The sequence below is a fragment of the Morus notabilis genome, unplaced genomic scaffold, assembly GCF_000414095.1.
Source record: "Morus notabilis unplaced genomic scaffold, ASM41409v2 Scaffold172, whole genome shotgun sequence".
Lineage (NCBI taxonomy): Eukaryota > Viridiplantae > Streptophyta > Magnoliopsida > Rosales > Moraceae > Morus > Morus notabilis.
In genome coordinates this window covers 461,193-481,880 of record NW_010362230.1, presented here as the reverse complement: position 1 = coordinate 481,880, position 20,688 = coordinate 461,193, and the positions used below count along the sequence as shown (strand labels likewise).

Below are 20,688 nucleotides of genomic sequence, written 5' to 3'. Positions count from 1 at the left end.
GAAAGAGTGGTGGCTGGCATGTGGGGCAGGTGCAGCTAGAAGATGGCGGCATCCGGTTGAGGCGGTAGAGGTGCACGGGGATGAACGACATACATGAAAATAGGTTTTGTTTATTTGTATGGTTTTAGTAGAGGAACCAAAAGCCGATTAAACTCTGATACCAATTGATGTAAGACTATATTAGGTTAAAAGGAAAGGAAAGAAAGAAGAGGTAGAATTTAGATAGAAAAGAGAAAGTCAAGAAGAGAAAGAACCACAAGATAGAGAAGAACAACCATATAAAAATATTACCAGATGAGAGAAATAGAGTATTAAAGAGAAGAACAAGAATTCAAATGGATGAAACCAGAAACTCAATATTCGTAGTCAATTATCAACTCTCAAAATTTTTTTGATGCCCAGAACTCCCCGAAACCCACTTTGTGAGGCCAAGTTAGAAACTGGAGCCTTCCGCTAAACCCTACAATTTTCGAAAGGCAGGTAGACTTTTGTCATGTAGGTGCCCATGAGGTGGTTCGAACCCATTATCAACCCTCAAAATAAACAAAATAAACATAGCATAAGTGCCCTATTTATAGAAGCCAAATCCTAAAACAAATCTAATTCTTAAAATTTTAAATATTCCAAAGAGATAAACATAATCTCAAATCTCAAATAAATTCTAAAAGACAAGCATAACTTTAAATTTAAAATTAAAATTGACTAAATCTCAAAGTTGACTAAATTATGAACAACTCTCTTCAGTGTTGAGGCCATGTTACGATTTCGTAACTAAAAATTCTGATGTGCAACTTTTCCTATTGGTTAAGCCTCATTATGGGTTTCGTCTGACAAAGTTTTCAAGGGTTTTCCTTTTTCTTTGGTAGTTTTGAATTGGAGAGATGTAATAGGCAATTAATTGAATGCTTTTGTTTTGTTTTTGCTTTGTTTTTTGCCTAGTAAGGATATGTTATCCCCTTTTTTGCATCTGATTTTCATTAATGAATCGTTTTTCTTATCAAGAAAAAGAGTTGATGCCAAGTGGCCTTTTTACTTGTTAATTATGTAGAAGGTGAGAATCATGGTCAAAAGATTGCTGCAGCCACATACCTTAAGAACTTCACGAGGCGAAATGTTGATGATGATGGTGCTCCGCATTTGAAAATCAGCAAGGAGTTCAAGGACCAGCTCCTGCGTGCTTTGCTACAAGTCGAGCCAGCAGTGCTGAAAGTTTTGATCGAAGTGGTACGCTCTTTTTGATGGCCATTTCTTGTTTCATGCGCATATAGAATTTGCTTCATCATCATAGCTTAATATTTTCTGTAATGCTGTTATGTGTTTCCAGTTCCAAATTATTGTATCAGTTGAGGTTGTTAAGAAGAATTCCTGGCCGGAACTCGTCCCTGACCTGAAATATGCTATCCAAAATAGTCATCTTTTTAACATTGGTGCAGAGTCTCAATGGAATACCTTCAATTCCCTCACGGTTCTTCATGCACTTCTTAGGCCTTTCCAGGTACTGCACTTCTTGTCTTTCTATGGAAGATCTAAGTTGTTTTTGGTTGAAAGACAGAAAGAGTATTGAAGGCGTGTATTTAGGAAATCCGTCACTGTAGTTTTCAAATAACACTAAAGATAATCTCAGACAGACCTCACATTTCAGCTTACGATTTACCAAATTATTTGTTGTAACAACTCCTCCTAGGCTCTTACGAATATGTTTAGTAATCATATCTGAATTCTTGTTTGAAGAAAATTTTGTTAGGCTGATATAGTATTATATCTGACATGATATTGTTCAGTGGTCTCTCATTCGGTTCGTGCTTACATTTCATGGCAGTACTTTTTGGATCCTAAAGTTGCCAAGGAGCCTGTACCAATGCAGCTGGACTTAATTGCAAAAGAAATCCTTGTGCCCTTGTTTGCTGTATTTCATCAATACGTTGAAAAGGTTGTCATTTCTCTTTCTCACATTGTACCAGCTCCTCTCTTACTACTGACATTCATATGGGTTTTGTACTCTTTCAAACAGGTTTCTAAAACCAATAGTACAGGAGAATTGGAAATAGAGAAGACGCTTCTTCTTGTATGCAAATGCATATACTTTGCTGTAAGTAACGCTACTTTCTCTCTCCTCTCTCAATCCTGATTGGGAAGGCATGTAAATATTCACAAGTTCCCAGCTATACGTGTGATATCTTACTGATTAAGTCATAATTAGTATCAACAACTGACCACAGTTCTAGCCTAGCTGGACAATCTATGTGACACGTACAGATATGTTGCAAGCATCATAAAAGGGAAGTAATGTAGGGTCCTTGCAAAAGGAACTAAATTAGAAACAAGTACCGAAAGTGGTTATTATCGATTATGCTATAAGTTTATTCTGAAATATATGCACTTCTGTTAACCATTTAGGTAAGTTGCTTACACTTAATTACACTATTTCAGAATGCAGCTTGTTAGTTAACAATTCTCCCAAAAGCTTAAGCTATTAGGAGGTGGGTAACCTTATTTTTAATATTCTAACACTCTCCCTCAATTATTAGCTAAACAATGGGAATTATTGGGGCAAATATCAATTTGACAGGTCCAATATACGAATATTGAGGTATAAGCCTAAAAACATGTTAAAGACCTGATACATGTGACAATTTTTGGAGGGCTTGAAGTTAGAACCCTCTTCTCTTATACTATATTAATCTACTGGTACTCCCAAAAGCTTAAGCTTATAGAAGGTGGGCTAATATTAGTTTTGATGGTGTTGGTCTGAGTTCATGATTGCTAAATGTTGATTATTTTCTATGAACTGAAGGCAATGGCTGCTTTTAGATCCCCTCTCTTTAACCTTTTTTTTAAGGGATAAAATCATTTTGGTACCCTTTAGTACAACGAAACATCTCACGGGTACCTTATCTTTTTAATAATATGTCCCTATTTTTGGCACCTCAAATGTCAATTGTGCCCTTACTACTATTTTTTCATTAAATGGGTCGAAATAAGATTATAATTCGGAAAAAAAAAAACCAGTAAACCTGTAACCAAACAGCCCCAATATTATTCAAAAAAAAAAAAAAGCGATATCATTTTTTGTGATGCAGGATCCTTTGAACAGATTCCATGGCCCAAAAAAAAAAAAGAGAACTTTGTGGGTTTCTTTTTTTTTGTTTTTGTTTTCTCTTCTAAAAAATGGGCTGAAGTTGATCGTAGCGAGCCCAAAATTAGTGTAAATACGGTTACTTTTTGTATTATTAATTTTTCTTTGAATTATAATGCTATTTCGACCCATTTATTGAAAAAATAGTGGTAAGAACACAATTGACATTTTAGGTACTAAAAATTGGGTTTAGGGTACCAAAAAAAACCTTTTTTTTGAATCTTGGAGGTACCATTTTAATATTATTAAAAAATAGGATACGCATGAGATCTTTCCTTATACTAGAGACAAAATGATTTTATCGTTTTTTTTTTCAGATGGAAAATTATGCTACAACTGTGGTAGAACTCTCTGATGCTTGTTATTAGTTTTTTTTTTTTTTTTTTTCTTTTTTCTTTCCTGTTTCTCTTTCCCCCCTTATGCTTCTGGGGTGGTTGTTGAAGTACTGCTGCTTTCGTAGGTGAGGTCTCATATGCCATCTGCTTTAGCTCCTCTTCTGCCCACCTTGTGCCGTGATCTAATTGACATTCTTGGTTCTCTGATTTTGGATTCTGTGGTTACCACTGGAAATGAGCACTTGATGAGGCTAAAGACTGGGAAGAGAAGTTTGCAAATTTTTTGTGCTCTAGTTACTCGGCACCGGAAGTATTCTGACAAGTAGTACATGCAGTTTGATGTATGCCTTCCTTGAATTAAAATTGTTCTTCTTTTTGCTCATGTTTTCTCTTCTCTTCTGTTTTCAGGTTAATGCCGGACATGATAAACAGTGCATTAAGCATAGTCAAATATAGTAAAAGTGCCGGTGTAAGTCTTAATTGCATTTGTTAAGTGACTTTTGTTTGAGGTCAACAGGCACTATTGTTATATGAAAGTCTCTTTAAGTTATAATTTGAGATATATTGGGTAGCTCTTTGGGTTCACGGGAAGAACGAGTTTGGGAGCTTTTCTTTGTCTGACTTGGTTTGAACTGGGCTCCTTTTTGTAAGAAATAGGGTGCTGTTTTGCTTTTTTTTTTTAATTTTTTTTTTCACAGTATTTTTTTAGAGGAAAGCTCTTATCTTTTGTTAGTTGCTTCCATAATTGGTGTTGTTGTCACAATTGTTAGGTATTTGAAATATTTTGGACTCCTCTCACTCTGTATGATTTTTATTCTACTATCCTCGTTCACATTAAAGGAGGAGATCTAATTTGTTTCTCTGGGGTCATACTAGATTCTGAACAGTGTGATTGTGTATGCAGAAGCTTGAGTTTTTATCAGAGAGGATTGTTTCATTAGGTTTCGATGTGATTTCACGTGTTCTGGAGACAGGCCCTGTAAGTTATTTAATTCAAAACTTTTAATATACAGAATGATAATATCTGAATATTACTTGAATTTGTTTGTTTCTTAATTTTTTTTAAGTGAAAATTAATGAACATAAATGGTTGGTCATAAAAGTCCAAATTATTTTGTGGATGCGGATCCATTGGTTGGACAGAATGCACAGTATTTTCTCTCTGCTCATTTTCATTTGGAAACAGGGATGGAGGTTGGTTTCACCCTATTTTTCATCACTGTTGGATTCTGCGATTTTTCCAGCGCTGGTAATGAATGAAAAGGTAAATATTCTAAAAGAAAATGAATGTGATACCTGTTCATCAGTTGATCAAAATTTCTCAAGTTATTAATTTCCTGTACTCAATGTCAAATGCCTGTAACAGGATATCTCAGAGTGGGAAGAAGATGCAGATGAGTTCATAAGGAAGAATCTTCCATCTGACATTGTATGCAAGTTAATGCTGATTTGATATGGAATTCATTCACTATTAATTGGGGATTATTTTAACATCTGTTTTGTATACAGGACGAAGTGTCTGGATGGAGGGAGGATCTGTTTACAGCCAGAAAAAGTGCAATTAATTTACTTGGTGTTATTTCATTGTCAAAGGTTTCTCCTTTGTCGTGTTTCTCAATATATCTATGGCCATATACTATTGTACTGTTTTTCACTGGGTTTAGTGCGCATAGGGTCCTCCAATGGGAACATCTAGCAATGGTTCCTTAGCTTCATCGAAACGGAAAAAAGGTGAAAAGAACAAGGGTAATAGTCGACGGTGCTCCATTGGAGAACTCTTGGTTCTTCCATTTCTCTCAAAGTTTCCTATTCCATTTGAAGCTATTGGAACTGAAACTGAAATTTTGAGCAAGTGAGTTGAAAAGATGTTTTTTGGTTTTGGATAATTTGATATTAATTTATGTTTTCTTGTAAAACTGGAAATTATAAACAGCTGATCTCCACTGAAACAATGTGATATTGGGATCAATTTTCCATGCCAAAAAGTTTCTCGGAATGATCAGATAATCTGATAATGAAACTGCTCCCTTGAATGTTGCAGTCACTGTATTTTTCATGTGTTCTTCTAATCTCCTATCTTACTGTGGCTTCCGTAACAGTTATTTCGGTGTTCTAATGGGATATGGTGGCCTGCTAGATGTAAGGATTTATCAACCTGTTGATTCAGTCTCTGGTGAAATACGTTTCAATTTTAATCTTTGTTGCATATCTGGTATCACACCTTGCAGTTTCTCAGGGAGCAAGAGCCTAGATATACTACAACTCTGGTTAAGACAAGGCTACTACCCTTGTATAAATCGTCAGTGTGCCTACCATACTTAATTGCTCCTGCGAACTGGGTACTTGGAGAGTTAGCTTCCTGTCTGCCTGAAGTAAGATACTTTATTTTGAAATTTGAACATATGGATATCTAATCATCTTAGTCGTTCCTTTCATGCAAAATAAGCAGTTTAGGAATTCACTTTCTATATATCATATTTGCTTGCTGCATTTTCTTATTTGTTTACAGTATACACTCTTGGAAACTGATTTTTTTGTCTCAGATAATCTAGGAAATACTTTTTTATCTCATTTACAGGAGATGAGTGCAGATGTATACTCTTCGTTGCTCAGCGCGTTGATTATGCCAGATAATGGGGATACTTCTTGTTACCCTGTCCGTGTTTCTGCTGCTGGGGCAATTGCAGAGCTTCTTGAAGTACGTCTGAAAACCTATCCTTTTGTTTTTTGATCGGCAAAACCAATCCTTTTGTTGAACCCTAGTAACCTATACTAATGTTATTATTCTTATAACCTGGTATTTTGTTTTCTGGCTACAGAATGATTACATGCCACCTGATTGGCTTCCTCTTCTTCAAGCTGTGATTGGTAGGATTGGTATTGATGATGAAGATAGCTCCGTATTGTTTCAGCTTCTCAGTTCTATTGTGGAGGCAGGAAATGAAAATGTTGCAGTTCATATCCCATCTATTGCTTCGTCATTGGTTGCTGCAATTTCTAAGTGTATACCTGCTAATCTGGAGCCTTGGCCACAAGTATGCATATCTCTACAAGGCGCTCGCAGTTTTTTTTTTTTTTTTTTTTTTTTTTTAAGTAGGCCCATTATTTATTCAAAAAAAAAAAAAAAGATTTCATAACATGTTAGCCAAATAGGTTTTGACCTTTCCACTGCCTAAAAGATGGAGTACTATAAGATGCCTTGTTAGGTATCTGCCCTAACACAGCCAAACAGCCCTAAAACAAGTCTCAAATCCAACTTTTCAAGAGCAAATTAAAGGAAATGGAATCGGAGGTATTTTATTGATCAGCACACCAAACCAGCACACAAACACAGCCAGAAACAAGGAAATTAAACGGATAGTCTGGAGTTTAAACACGGTGGTATTCGAGAGACCACCAACTCTCCCAAGTGTTTCCCAAATTCCACACAAGTCTAATCACAACCCTCTCCAGCCCTAAACCCCCTATTTATATTACTAAAAGACTATTGAAATAATAGAAACAACTAACAAAACCATAGAACTAACTAGCTATTAGGTCCCTAACATGCCTGAATAAAAATTTTGGCTCATCAACTTTTGAGTGAAAAACATAACACGAATTACTTGCCAGTTGCATTCTGCTATGTCAAGATCTAATGGTTTTCAAGAGACAGACTTTACTAAGACTTGACGGTCATGATTATTGGCATCCTAATCTAGTAACATCTTGTATTTATTGCTTGTCCGATATAAACTTATGCAGTATATTTCCTCTTTTCTTCCGAATTATTTGCTTAGTTGATAAGCAGTTAATTGGTTATCTAATATTTACAGAGAGGACATATATTGTTTTGGTAAAAAGTTTTAGAATGCTATTGTGGTTTTAATTTTTCCAATGTTGACTTGTAGCAAAATAAGTGAAGATTAGCACGGTTAATAAATTGACTGTTTTGTTGGTAGATGGTTGAAAAGGGCTTTGGAGCATTAGCAGTGATGGCTCAATCTTGGGAGAATTTTCTTTCCGAAGATCGTGAGCAGAACGAATCTAGTGAAAAGTGGGCATCCGGTCGAGCAGCTGTTGGTAGAGCATTTTCTGTGCTTTTGCAACAGGCTTGGCTATCACCCATGCATCCATTGGTTAGAGAACAAATAACTCTGCATTTATTATGTTAATCAGCTCTACTTTTTGGATTCCATATTGATAAATATTTTCCCCTTTATAAGAAGGGGAAACTTTCATTGAAAACAAAAGAAAAGATAAACTTTTTGGGTTTCTTATTAATTACTAATTGTTTCCTCAATGAGTGTGGTGTGGATCAGGAAGTTGAGGGTTCTAATCCATCTTGCATAGATGATGCATCAACTCTATTGCGGTCCACCATGCTATCTGTTACCGAAAGCAATGAAATTCAGGAGCTTAAGATATCTGAGTTATTATTAGTTTGGGCTGATATGGTTGCGGATTGGCATGCGTGGGAGGAGTCGGAGGATATGTCAGTCTTTGACTGCATTCAGGAAGTTGTTGATCTCCAAAAAAAATTGGGATTGAAAGAATTTATTGCAAGACCAGTGTCATCTCCTCCAACTCCCCCTGTGCCTGGACGTTCCATAATCGAAGGAGTTGGTGCTTTTGTAAGTGAAGCCATTCGACAATATCCATCTGCAACATGGAGGGCTTGCTCTTGTGTCCATATGCTTCTACATGTCCCCAGTTACTCAACTGAAACTGAGGACATAAAACAGTCATTGGCGATTACTTTTTCTAGGGCTGCATTTTCTCGTTTTAAAGAAATTCGGAGTAAACCTTGTCCACTCTGGAAGCCTCTGTTGCTTGCCATAACATCATGCTATTTGTGTTATCCTGAACTCGTAGAGAGAATATTGGACAAAGATGAAAATGGAGGCTTCACAATCTGGATCTCTGCATTGCAATATGTCTGTTCTAGTTCTTATGAACCCGGTCTGACAATGGAGTCTGAGATAAAATTGATAGGTAAGTAGCTCACTTCCTGGCTCATGTGAAACCTAAGTTAGTTTTCTTTATAACCATATCAAGTGATAAACTAAATTTCTGGCTGATTGCCTCTCAGAGTATTTGCTGCTATCTTGCATCTGTTGCTGCATTTCATAAAAACGAGTCACCTCTTTTTAAATAATAACTTTCTTTAATTGTTAGCGAGGCTAAAGGATACAACCCCTTTTGATTTTTTAGTTCATTTGATTTTTGACTTTGAGCTTCAGTTGAAAAGGTAGCTAATCATTGTACGTTGTACAATTAATTTGATAGAGGTTTCCTTTTTCTGTACTGTACCTTGGGACCGTTTCCACTTCCCTAAGTGGACTGCGGTTTTGAGATTTCTATGGGTTACTATTTTCCTCATTACTAGTTTCATGTTATCATCTAAATCTGTTGCAGTTGATTATAGAAACTATGGAAGACTATCAACAGTATGTTTAGAATAAACTGAAAGCTTAATTATGTAGAAAGCAAATTGTCTTTCCCTGAGACAATTGATCTACTATTCCACTGTCTGGCACAGAGTATTTTGGGCCCAAATATTTGAAACTTATGACATCCCTGATTGTTGGTTATGGTTCTTAGTGATGGCCCTGGTCAAGGTAATTGAACAGCTCTTGCAAGTAGGGAAACCGTGTGGGGGTCTGTATACTTTGTTGCTGGAGGCATCTGTTCGATTAAAAGAAATGCAAGAAGAGGACGATGTTGAAGAAGAGGCCGAAAGTGATGAGGACAATGATGATGAAACTGAAGACGATGAGGAGGTTTGACTAGAAATAAATTCATTTTAAAAATGCGTGTTTCTTTATAAATTACAAGAACCACCAAAAACAAGCCTAAAAAGCACAAAGTAGGCGGATGTATTTGTCAAGAGCTGACACCTTGAAACTGACACCTTGAATTCATTCCTAATTCTAGGTAACTTTGGCTAGAAATAGTTATGTAGTGTTTAACTCTAACGAGAATATACAAGACAAATGGAAAGTAAAAGTCACTGTTTTATTGGGATTTGGCTTTGCCCACTTTGCTTTATTGTCCCATGCAGCTGAATCTTGGAAAGTTAACTTTTCTTTAATCACAAATATTGATTTGTCTGTTGAAGGATTCTGACGCGGATGAACACGAAGAAACCGAAGAAGAGTTTCTCAATAGGTATGCCAAAGCAGCTGCTGCGTTGCAAGATGGTACAATTATTGAAGAGGGTGATGTAGAAGATCAAGATCATGTAATTGAATTGGGTAGGCCTCCTTTCTTGACGTTTTTTTTTTTTTTTTCTTCCATTAATTTTTTGTTTTCCTATCATAGTAACTTGAATTGAGTAGATCTTCTCATATTGTGTTACACGGTTACAGGTTGTTTGGAAGATATAGATCCTCAAAGAGTTGTGCAGTCACTATTGGAGAGATTTCACCGCGTTCTCCAACAAGGACAGACAGTTGAACCCCAGCTCATGTCAAGTTTTCTAGACGCCTTCCCTGAATATGACTTATTTTTTCAACATTCAATGTCCAATTGAGTGACAGATATTCTCATTATATTTCTGAAATTGATTTATAACTTTGCCTCCGTCAGGCATTATTTTGTGTATATAATTCGTCCAGATTCAAATGTTTCAATTAGTCTGCTTCATAACTCATATTGTGGGATTATTATATCATTGTTGAAAAGTTTGTCAAGACTCTTACCTGTAGAATTGTTTTTATTTATTCCACATTGTGCTTTAAGGGTTAAAATGAAGGCAAGCAAATGGCTATGAACTGATTGTGATTGAAGCAAATGAACAAACATCTAATATTTAGGAGACTGGGTCCACTTGCTCTGGCTTTAAGAGACAACCCTAAAGCCTGAAAGTCGAGGTATGGGGAGCCACTTGGTTTACGATTCCGTTTATTGTAATTTAATTATTTTTGAGAATTTTTTGATGTATTATTTTAAACAGTTTCGTATACTTTTTTTGTTACATTTTTATAAATTAATATGTAGAAACACGCAGTATTAGTTAGACTCTTTTACAATATAAAGAGCCTGATTTTTGTGCTTTTGTTTCTGTTTTGGTTTTTCTTTAACTTCGTTTCTCTTTCCTCTAAATTAATTAGGCGGTGGTTTTGTTTTGAACATTTTGACTTTCCTTGCAATTCCTGTTAGTTATGGCCGACGTCCGTATAGTTTCCTTTGCACTTGGCAGAATTGAGACGTTTGGTTCATATATTACAATGATTTTTGATTTACGTGTATTTTTTATGAGAAAAAATACTATAACGAACTATGAATTATGATTTAAATCGGGATATGAATCCCTCAACTAAACAACTAAATTTGCTGAAAGGATCTGATCCAATCTCCATATTTTCTTTCTTCTTTTCTGAGTTTGGCTTGGCTCATAGTCGGTCCCTCTCCCTTGCTTTACAATCATAGTATTTAATTCTGTTCCCACTTCATTGTTAAGTGGTTCTTACCAAAAGAAATAAAGCCAAGAAAATGGATTTCTCCCGTAGGCTTTTAGGACTTAATTTATGACTGTTGAATCTAGTTAAAATCATATTAAATTATAAAAATATGTAGAATAAACAGTTTTTAATGTTGATTTAACGGTTGAAAAAAATAAAAAACTATCAATAATTTATTTTTTTTGTCTTATTAAAATTTTTATTTTTCTAATTTTATTAGAGAAACTCTTAAAAAGAAAATGATGGAGAAAAAGACTTTGATAATTCGGATGTCCAAACATGCAAACTGTCCGCATGTGCAAACCACTCATCAATCATGCAAACGAGTCATTTTTATTTGAAAACCATTCTTATGTCTTGTTTATATGTTCTATCAGAACGAGGGTAAACAAAATAATAATAACAATATATTATTATTATCATTATTTTATAAATGTTGAAAAAGTAATAATAATAAGAGCAACAACAATAATAATCATTCATCACTGATAAAACTGTCAGTTTGTTAGCCATGTGGGTAGAATCAACCAGATTAAAAAAAATAAAAAGCAAAGAGCACCTATGATAATTACGGACAAGAGAAGTATTAAATATTCACAAATCACAAATTCAATGGAAGCAAAGGGGGATGCACTGTCACATTTCCTTGTGTGAAACACACAAAATTGTAGTTTTTCAGAGACATAAGACATTAAGAATATGCCAAAAGGATAAATATAAGCTCGCTTTGGAAAGAAACCATCAACGGGTTTTAAGTTCCTAACAAAATTGCGTGGCACAATAAAAAAAAAATGGTTGCATAAATTACCGCGCACAAGTTTAAATCATCATATCACATTAAAATTATAATAGAGTTAATAAAGTAAATAAATATGCTAGAGTTATTTAATAAATATATGATGCTCTAAAGACTATACACTTTTACTATACGATGATATGATGATTTAAAAGAACTCGTTAAATTTTTAACGGTATTTTGCACTTGTGTAAATTGTCAACTTTTCATTAATCTCGTTAATTTTGCATACTTTTTTATATTTCAATTTAATTTCTACCTCATCTAATATTTAGAATGACCTCGTAACAAAAAGATAGTCTATTATAAAAAGATCATTTTTAATCTCCAAAATGAAACAAGAATTGAGGGCTTTTAGGAGTTCAAGAGACGTGATTAGACTTTGACCTTGAAAGTTCCTTTCTTCTAATCTTTGCAAATATGGCCGTCCTTCATTATTTTACAAGTTATAACGCAATAAACTAGGAGGATCATGTGCCATTGAACCTATGCTTCCTTGAGGCACTCAATTTGGATAATATTAACATAACAATAACATGTTTCTTCGGAACGAGTGAATGTCACTGTCAAACTCATGATTAAAATCAACGGCATTACCTATCACCTCTACATTAATGTAGACTTTTTCTCAAAAAAAAAAAAAAATATATATATATATATATATAAACGAGTTTTTAAGGTTATCTTTACGTGAGTAATTTTATCCATTAAGCATGAAAAATTTTATGATAAGAATATCTTACTAATATATTTTTATTTTTCAAAACTAAGAGGTTATTTTTTTTTGTATTTTTGAGTTAGGGTGACTTGAGTGATGATCTTGAGTTGAGTTTGAGTTATAATTTGAGTTGAAGTTGTAACTTGAATTTGTATTTGGATGTAAACATTTGAGTTATGATTTGAATTGAGAATCTTTTTGAGTTTGTGTTTGGGTGAGTCAAAACTTAAATTTGTATTTAGATAGTATTTCAATAAAACTCAATGGTGATGAAAAATTTTAATAGGGTATATGAGTGGGGTTTTATTCGTCTTTTCGTTGTGAATGCATAAAAAAAATCATATCAATCAGAATTAAAACAAAAAAGTGATGGTATTTTTAAGAATAGAAAAAATATTGTTCATTAATTGAGTTCGAGTTTATGAACTCGAGTTGAAGGGAAAACTTGAACTCGAGTTTAACCTCAAACTCGAGTTCAAACTCGAATTTAAATTTTACAAAAAAACATGAACTTAATAAAGTTGTAACTCAAGTTCAAATTTTTTCTGAGTTTTGTTACAAAAGAACAACCCCTAAATTTGTACTAAATCCCGTTAGTTTTTTCTTTTTTTTTCCCCCTCAAGAGATTTTGCCAGTTTTGTGTATATATATTAATGTCATTTTAATCGGATGTAATAACATTTAGAAATATACATTATCCATAAAAACAAGTAATCTCAACTTGATCACACGTAGATTCATTTGTGTATGTAGTCATATTAATGATACAGTAAGCTTAAATTGTAGAAGGAAACACAAGGAAACCATTACATGATCAGGGGGGGAAATGGTTGGGTTTTGGAGGAGCATGTTAATATAATGATCAAATTTTTGGAGAGAGAGAGAGAGAGAGAGAGAGAGAGAGAGAGAGAGAGAAAACAAAGAGTGTAGAACTAAATAGTTATGTTTGGGTTTTGGGTATTATACTACTAGAGTCTGCACCAAGATATGGCTGTCTTGGTCAGTCTCCCTGATCCGTACCACTACATGTGGGCTTCACATGCATGTCTTTGAGGGGGTCATGCTTGGATAAAACCATATTAAACACGCCTTGTCTCATCCTCATGGTTCAAATGCATGCAAGTGATGTTTAATTAGTTGGGAATAAAATTACTTTCAAACCAAGCACTTTTCCAAAAAAAAAAAAAAAAAAACTTTGATATGTTTGGACATAAAATGTATTTTTTTAATGCCATTTTTCTAATTTTCATTTAAATGGTCCAAATTAACAAAAAAAAAAGAGAAAAAAAATATAAAAAGACGTTTGGTTCATGTATTAAAATCATGAGATTAAAATCATTTTTTATTTACGTGTATTTTTTGTGAGAGAAAACACTGTAACAAACTATGAACCATGATTCGAATCAGAGTACGAATCTCATTACCAAACGTCACATTAGTAAATATTACTCTTGTATCTAAATATCAAATAAACGATATTTTCCAGATTTTTTCCCAACTTTCGAAAAGATACAAGGGTATAAAGGAAATGAAACTTTAAGTACTAAAGTTTTTTTTTTTTTTGTTTTTTTGGAGGAAAAACACAAGGTAAGAGAATTTTGCCCATTTATTTTCATTATTGTATTTTAAAATAATCCCAATTCATCCTGACGGGCCCACTTATTTTGAAAGAAGCTCATTCCGCCTTATCATTTACTCATTTTTAAATGTTCATTATGTGCATTGTAATAATTTTGACCTTAAATTCTTAATTTGGTAGATTACTCCTTTTATTTTTGTAGATTTGGTCTTGAGACTAAAATTGACGAACAATATTAAATATTAAACATAAATAATGACATTCTTGTCTCTCGGAAATTTTACATAAATAATTACAGTAATGGCAAAATGTTGTATTTTAATTTCTAATAGATTTTAATATATAGTAGCAAAGAGAATATAACTCTTTGTGTACAATTTGAAATTATCACTATATCGATACATGATTATTTTGTTAAATTATAAAAATCCATCGTTAATGTAGTGTGTCAAAACATAAATGATCCAAAAAGCAATATACAAAACTAAAAATATGGGGACTAAAACAACTCTATTTTAGGAACTAGAGTGCTAATAACCTTTTTTTTAGAGCGATAGAGCTAAATGTCCGTTTTTTTAGAGATTTTTCTTTTTATAAATGACTGAAATTTTCTAAAATTAGTGAAATAACCGTTTTGTTTTATTAATTTATTGGTCATAACTGGGTGACTAATTTATGTTGATTGACTTAGCAGTAATAGCGGTCTATCACTGATTTTTAATTTATCACTAATTACCTTAGTGATTCTTCGATATTAATTAATATTAATTATTAATGAACTAAAATTAATTAATAATTAATCAATTGATTCATTATTAGCTCTTTCTTTCATGATTCATGAGGTGCCAATCGCTATTGTTAGCACGGTTTAAGAAAAAAGAAAGCCTTAGTACAAGTACCATATACAGTTGAATAATTTCCCTTCAAAAAATAATATATATATATATATATGTATATGTATACAATTGAATACATTCTTAAAAAAAATTCAAAAAAAAGAAAAAAATAAATAAAACTACTATAGAGTCCACAAGCAGCCACGAGACATGACCATGAGACTTGAGAGGCGCACATATGTCTTATGCGGAACAAAAAGCTATTGGAGCCTGTTTACTTGTCCTTAAATGGAAAATTTAATTTGGTCAAGAGTATTTCTTTTCGAGAATACTCATAATACCTTTTATATTTCGTAATGAGTATCATCTTTACTTTTTTATTATATAAATGCTCAAAATATATTATGTGTTTATAAAATCAGATTTAGAACTTAAAAAAAAAAAAAAAAATCAGATTTGGAATACTTTAAATTTTTTAAAATACTAAGATTACCCTCCTCAATCTTTATTAAATACAATCCTTTATTAAAGGGTTGTATTTAATAATAACAAGCCTTTATTAAATACAATAAATAAATCAATTTAAAAGTTTTTGAAAATCTCTTAAAATAATTAAATTATTTGCTTGATTGAAATAATTATTTGAATATCTTAAAACTTTTTAGATTAATATTTTTAATTAATATTTTTTTAATTGTAAACTTCCAAAGCCCGTCCCCGCATAGTCTAAGTCCCTCTCTCATATTTAAAATAATATTTAAATAATTGAGAATGCTTTTTGTTAGTATTTTTAGAAATTTAATTGTTTCAGTGAGTATTTTGATTCTGATTATAGACCATCTAAGGGGATTTTTGTGTATTTTTTTCCTTCGACAAATTAGAAGAATTATAAGAAGCAATTCATTACCAAAAAAAAAAAAAAAGAGTGATCAGATGATCACAAAAATTTCCTTTTGCTTTATTTTTTTTATGTTGTTTTCTTAGTGGTGTTTTAGGAATAGAAAAAAAAAACAAAAGAAAAAAATAACAGACCGCCCACGTTAGTAAGAAAAAGAATCATATCCTAAACTTCGCTCATGTTATTCTCCCATATTCTGAAAAATGTGAATTTTCCATTGAAATCCATGTCCTTGAAATTTTTAGGGCTCGTTTAGTAAAAGTTTTTATTTTTATTTTTTTTTTATAAGCCATTTAAATGAGAGAAGCAAAACTAAAAATATTAGAATAATTATAATATATTATTGAAAATCTTATACAAGTGTACCTAGAAGAGTTTTTTTTAATACCTAAAAAGTGCATGTACAAACATTTTTTTAATACCTAGTTTTTTGCTATCATAAAAAAATTATACCCTATATTTTAGATTGTTATATATGTTTACCATCTATTTATAAAAAAATGCTCAATCCTTATATGATCTCTAGGTCAAGGAAGTACTTTGATCAAGAAAATTCCTTTTAGTTCCCATACTACCCTTACCACTTCACAATTTTTTGTACACTTTAGTTTAAGGGCGCCGAAAAATCATATCCTATATTTTGGATCGTTACACGTTCATATCTTTGATTTTTCATTCATGTCAATCCTTACACTTTCTCAGTCAATGTTCAACTTTCACTACGAAGAAAGACAAAATATCATTAAAGAAAAAATTTTAATTACAAACCCTGAAATTATTTATCAAATTTAGATACCTTATAGATGTGGGAATACTTGTCAATATCTAATTAGCTAAATAAGGTCTACATATTAATTCAAATATCATTTGTTATCACACGACTTAGTAATTAATTAGTATTCAAAATTTGGTAAACAACTTTGTACATGCAGAATTATTTTGAGGAAACAGTCTACCACTCACAACAAATAAATGTTTCATAAATCCAATCAAGGTTTTTAATGGAAATGAATGTTTATTATACTCCTCATTTCTTTGTACAATATTTTATTTAATTTGGGGTGGAGAGATTTGAACTTCACATCTTAAGGTTTCATTTTTCTTTTTTGTATGTGCTTATTCTTTGTATGCGAATTATTGATTTGCTTCCTAAAGTTTATTTACCAACTATAAAGTGAAAAAAAAGAAAATAATTCACTTCTTGATCTGTAGTGTTACTAAACTAAGTAATAGGAAGCTTATCAATGTAATTACTAAAATATCTTTTAATATAATTTAACCTATTTCCTCTATTATATGGGATCTCACTAAATTTTAACTACTGATTTTATAAGAACTATTCTTCCATTCTCTTCTCCCTTTCATGTGAGGTAAAAACACCCCACAAAGATAGGTATATATATATGTATATAGTCGCATCACATTTAGCGGTCCATGCTGGTGAAAGGTCAATTTCCTAAATAAATTGGCGTGTGGACAATATTCATTTTTTTAATGGTGTAAACATTTTTATGTATAAAAAAAGGGAGAAATGGGCAGAATGTCGTATTAATAAATAAAGAGAGTTGTATAATATCACACACACACACACAAAACCAGTAATGTACTTATTTTCATCAAGTTCCATAAATTTTGTATTTTTTTAATTATGATATGTTTAATGCGCGACTACACATAATATTGATAGAAATCCACTGCCATATACTAAGTAAGATCTTTTTTTTTTGGTCGAATATTTAAAAAAAAATTCTACCGGTAATAATCTATCTTGAATAACAAATTTCCATTAAATTTTGAGACTTTGCAAAAATGTGCACTATCAATAAAGATAGGAGCAATAAAAAGGCATTTGTAAAAAATAACTCAATAGGAAAATTTTATTAGTAAAATAACTTCTTAAAAATTTTTATTTGTAAAATGATTACAAAACAATATAACTTTTTACAAAGAATGACTGGCTGGTCGTTCTTCATAAAAAATAAAAAAGGTCATTTTGTCAATTTTATTTTGTTGGATAATTATTCTAGCATATTTCTCTAAATAAAAGACGTCACATTCAGAGAAGTAAAAGGAATTCACGTGTAGAGAGGGGTTGTTTGGGAGCGTGGACCATGTGCTTGGGTTCAGTCGGCGACTTCTTTGAAGATAAGAAAATTAAAAAGGAGTGATCGATGTTCCTCTCATCTTAGGCTCATCTCACGGATCTTGCCTCTCTTCTCTCTCTATTATTATTATTATTATTATTATTTTATTTTATTTTAATATGATTTGTTTATATACATTCACACGATACAGCACAAACATGTACATCCTATATATGTATAATGTACTATATATGAGGCCAAAGGTTCAGTTTCTGGAGTCTTGTTGTAGAGTTGGAGGACATTGTATCATTGAGTTCTTATTCTCTTCAGAAAAAGCACTAAATATTACTACTATCGTACATATATATATATATATCACATACAATATGACCACTTGGAAAAAGACCATTGCATCTCCATTCAAGAAGGCTTGCACTTTCTTCAACCAACAACCCAGGGAACCTAATAAGAAGTCTCAGCAAGGTATGCGTGTATATAATGGTGTATTATATATATATATATATATAAATGTATATATATTGAAGGTTTTAAACACATTGCAGGAAATGGGAGCAGCGTGATGGATCTGCAAGGAGAAGTGATGGCATGCGCTTATGAAGATGTTCAAGTGATGTGGTCTATTCTTGACAAGTCCAAGTCCACACCTTCCAAGATCACTTCTTGATAATCAAACCCACCAAAAAAAAATATAATAATAATTTCAGAAGAAAAAACCCAAAAAAAAAAAAAGAAACAAAAGTTGCTCATGTTTGCAGGGAATCATACTAGTTTATTTGGATCTGATATGCATCTGTGTTACTCATTTGTAGATATTAATGTTGTTTTGGGACAATGATCCTGAATTTGTTCAAGTGGGAAGACCAAGAAAAAGGTGGAATTGAAGGTTGCCCCAAATAGGTCTCATGGTCATTTTTTTTTTCCAGTCAAGATTTTAAGCTATAGGGAATCCCTGTGATTAAATGAAAAATCACGGCGAGATTATTAATGGGATTGAGAATTTTATTTCTTATCACTTGTCACACTTTCTAATTTTCATTCAATTTGATTCTTGTGTATGATCTATTCAGTTTCACAACAGAAATTTGTTCATATAGAGATGGCCTAGGGATGATGGAAGAGGAAGAAATGCAAGGAAAAGGTGCCTAATTCCCAATCCCCACAAAAACTTGCATGAATTGCACATGACTAAAAGCTTATGAGCAATGAGTATGGTTTTGGATAGGCTGATGAGTTGACTTTTAGAACTTTGTCCAAACAAGTATATGGTTGTATGTACATTGCTTGTTCTTTTTCTGAGAATAAGAAAAAGGGAAGAAGAAAAAAATCCGGGGAAATTGGAATTTTGAAAAGATAACCAACCTAGCTAAAGAAATTAGACTATCTTACAAAGAAATTAAGAAGATTTCAATTTTGTTTTTGCATAGAGCTAGAGAGAGCGAGAGTTAAAGTTGAAGACATGAAAAGGAGAGGAGAGAGAGTTGCTATAGAGAGAGAGAGAGAGAGAGTTGCTGTGCTTATGAATATCCCAAAAAGGTTGTCATTTCAAGTTCAAGTTGAAGACAAGAAAAGGATGGACCATGAATCACGATGGTCCCTTAAAGAGCCACAACAACTTAGTAGGTGTTTGGTATGAAAATTCGTGTCATGGTTCGAATCATAGTTCGTGACTCGTTATAGTGTTTTCTCTCACAAAAAATATACATAAATCGAGAATAATTCTGAATCGTAATTTTGAATCCGTGAACCAAACGTCCACTAAGAGCATACTTCTCCTATACGTAGGGCAAAGGGCCTCACCAATCATTCACTTGATCTCCAATATGCATATCCTCTTCCTGCTCAAACATTTATTTTAACCTGATTTGACTATTAGTCTTATCTAGATGGATACCACAAGGCTAAACCTTCAATTATTTTTGCTGGTACTATGTTTAATAGAGCTGGCAAAGCACAAGGAGACGAAATAAGTTGTAGAGATTATGGAGAAGAAGAGAGAAAGTTGGACTTGGAATAAAGAGGATATCAAGGAAAAAGAAATCGGAGGACTAACCATTTTTTAAACCTTCTAACTTAAAAAAAAAAAAAAAAAAAAAAAAAAAAAAAAAAAAAAAAAAAAAAAAAAAAAAAAAAAAACGAAAGAAAATATTGCACAAATCACATGAGCTCTAGAACGACTGTTTTGGCCTTGATCATAACTCGTTCCCTCGTTAATATACATAAGGGCATAGTAGTAATCTAAACTTGTATAAACCTTTCTTTTCCCCCTTTTTATATGGGCTTTATTAAAGGAAACTGCCACAAATTTTAGAATTGAATTGACGTAAGACAAGGGACTAAACTATTGCAGAAAATGCTATAGTCACGTCATCATATTATATTTAAAATACTAAATATATCTTTAGGATACCGGTAGATATCCGGCTACGATACATGTCAATATCCAACCACAATAGTTTTAGACCTGTTGGCAATTGTTGATCCCCATCAGTCTATTGTGGTATAATGCGTAGATATGTCTTTTATATATACTAGTTTTGTAACGTGATCTGCACGTATTACCGTATTATAAACATCTGAATAGTGTGTTACTAAATAATGAGAAATTCATTTATACACCATTTAAAGATTTTAAAATTAATTTTAAAAATGAATGTGTAAAGATAACAAATGATTAAAAAAAAATAAGTAAGGACACATTTGAAGAAAATTATTTTAACCAACCAAAAGTAAAATAAGAACACACGAAAAAAAATTACTCTCATAGCAGTAAAGTGAGAAACAATGTATTTTTTAAAAACACAAAAAAATTAAAATGTAAAAAAAATTCCCAAAAAATGAAG

At 32.4% G+C, this 20,688-nt stretch overlaps 2 protein-coding genes across 3 annotated transcripts in view; both read left to right on the top strand.

Annotated features, from left to right (window-relative positions):
* LOC21407839 overlaps positions 1–10,177 on the top strand; it is a 12,534-nt gene extending 2,357 nt beyond the window's left edge. Inside the window, exons 2-21 of one of the 2 annotated variants that reach the window (XM_024167733.1) lie at positions 1,049–1,224; positions 1,325–1,495; positions 1,820–1,930; positions 2,012–2,089; positions 3,597–3,793; positions 3,880–3,940; positions 4,376–4,450; positions 4,658–4,735; positions 4,838–4,900; positions 4,981–5,064; positions 5,145–5,323; positions 5,571–5,610; positions 5,700–5,843; positions 6,050–6,169; positions 6,291–6,506; positions 7,413–7,589; positions 7,773–8,445; positions 9,055–9,233; positions 9,572–9,707; positions 9,822–10,177. In XM_024167733.1, coding sequence (XP_024023501.1) covers positions 1,049–1,224; positions 1,325–1,495; positions 1,820–1,930; positions 2,012–2,089; positions 3,597–3,793; positions 3,880–3,940; positions 4,376–4,450; positions 4,658–4,735; positions 4,838–4,900; positions 4,981–5,064; positions 5,145–5,323; positions 5,571–5,610; positions 5,700–5,843; positions 6,050–6,169; positions 6,291–6,506; positions 7,413–7,589; positions 7,773–8,445; positions 9,055–9,233; positions 9,572–9,707; positions 9,822–9,985 — 3,122 coding nt within the window. In that variant the 3' untranslated portion in view covers positions 9,986–10,177. Of the gene's footprint in view, positions 1–1,048; positions 1,225–1,324; positions 1,496–1,819; positions 2,090–3,596; positions 3,794–3,879; positions 3,941–4,375; positions 4,451–4,657; positions 4,736–4,837; positions 4,901–4,980; positions 5,065–5,144; positions 5,324–5,570; positions 5,611–5,699; positions 5,844–6,049; positions 6,170–6,290; positions 6,507–7,412; positions 7,590–7,772; positions 8,446–9,054; positions 9,234–9,571; positions 9,708–9,821 lie in introns of both variants that reach the window. The other variant, XM_024167732.1, reaches the window with a different exon arrangement.
* Positions 10,178–17,955: 7,778 nt separating this feature from the next.
* Positions 17,956–18,864, top strand: LOC21407838. The gene is made up of 2 exons (XM_010101394.2): positions 17,956–18,310; positions 18,391–18,864. The coding sequence occupies exons 1-2, from the start codon at positions 18,007–18,009 to the stop codon at positions 18,510–18,512; spliced, it is 426 nt and encodes a 141-aa protein (XP_010099696.2). The 5' UTR covers positions 17,956–18,006; the 3' UTR covers positions 18,513–18,864.
* Positions 18,865–20,688: the final 1,824 nt, after the last annotated feature.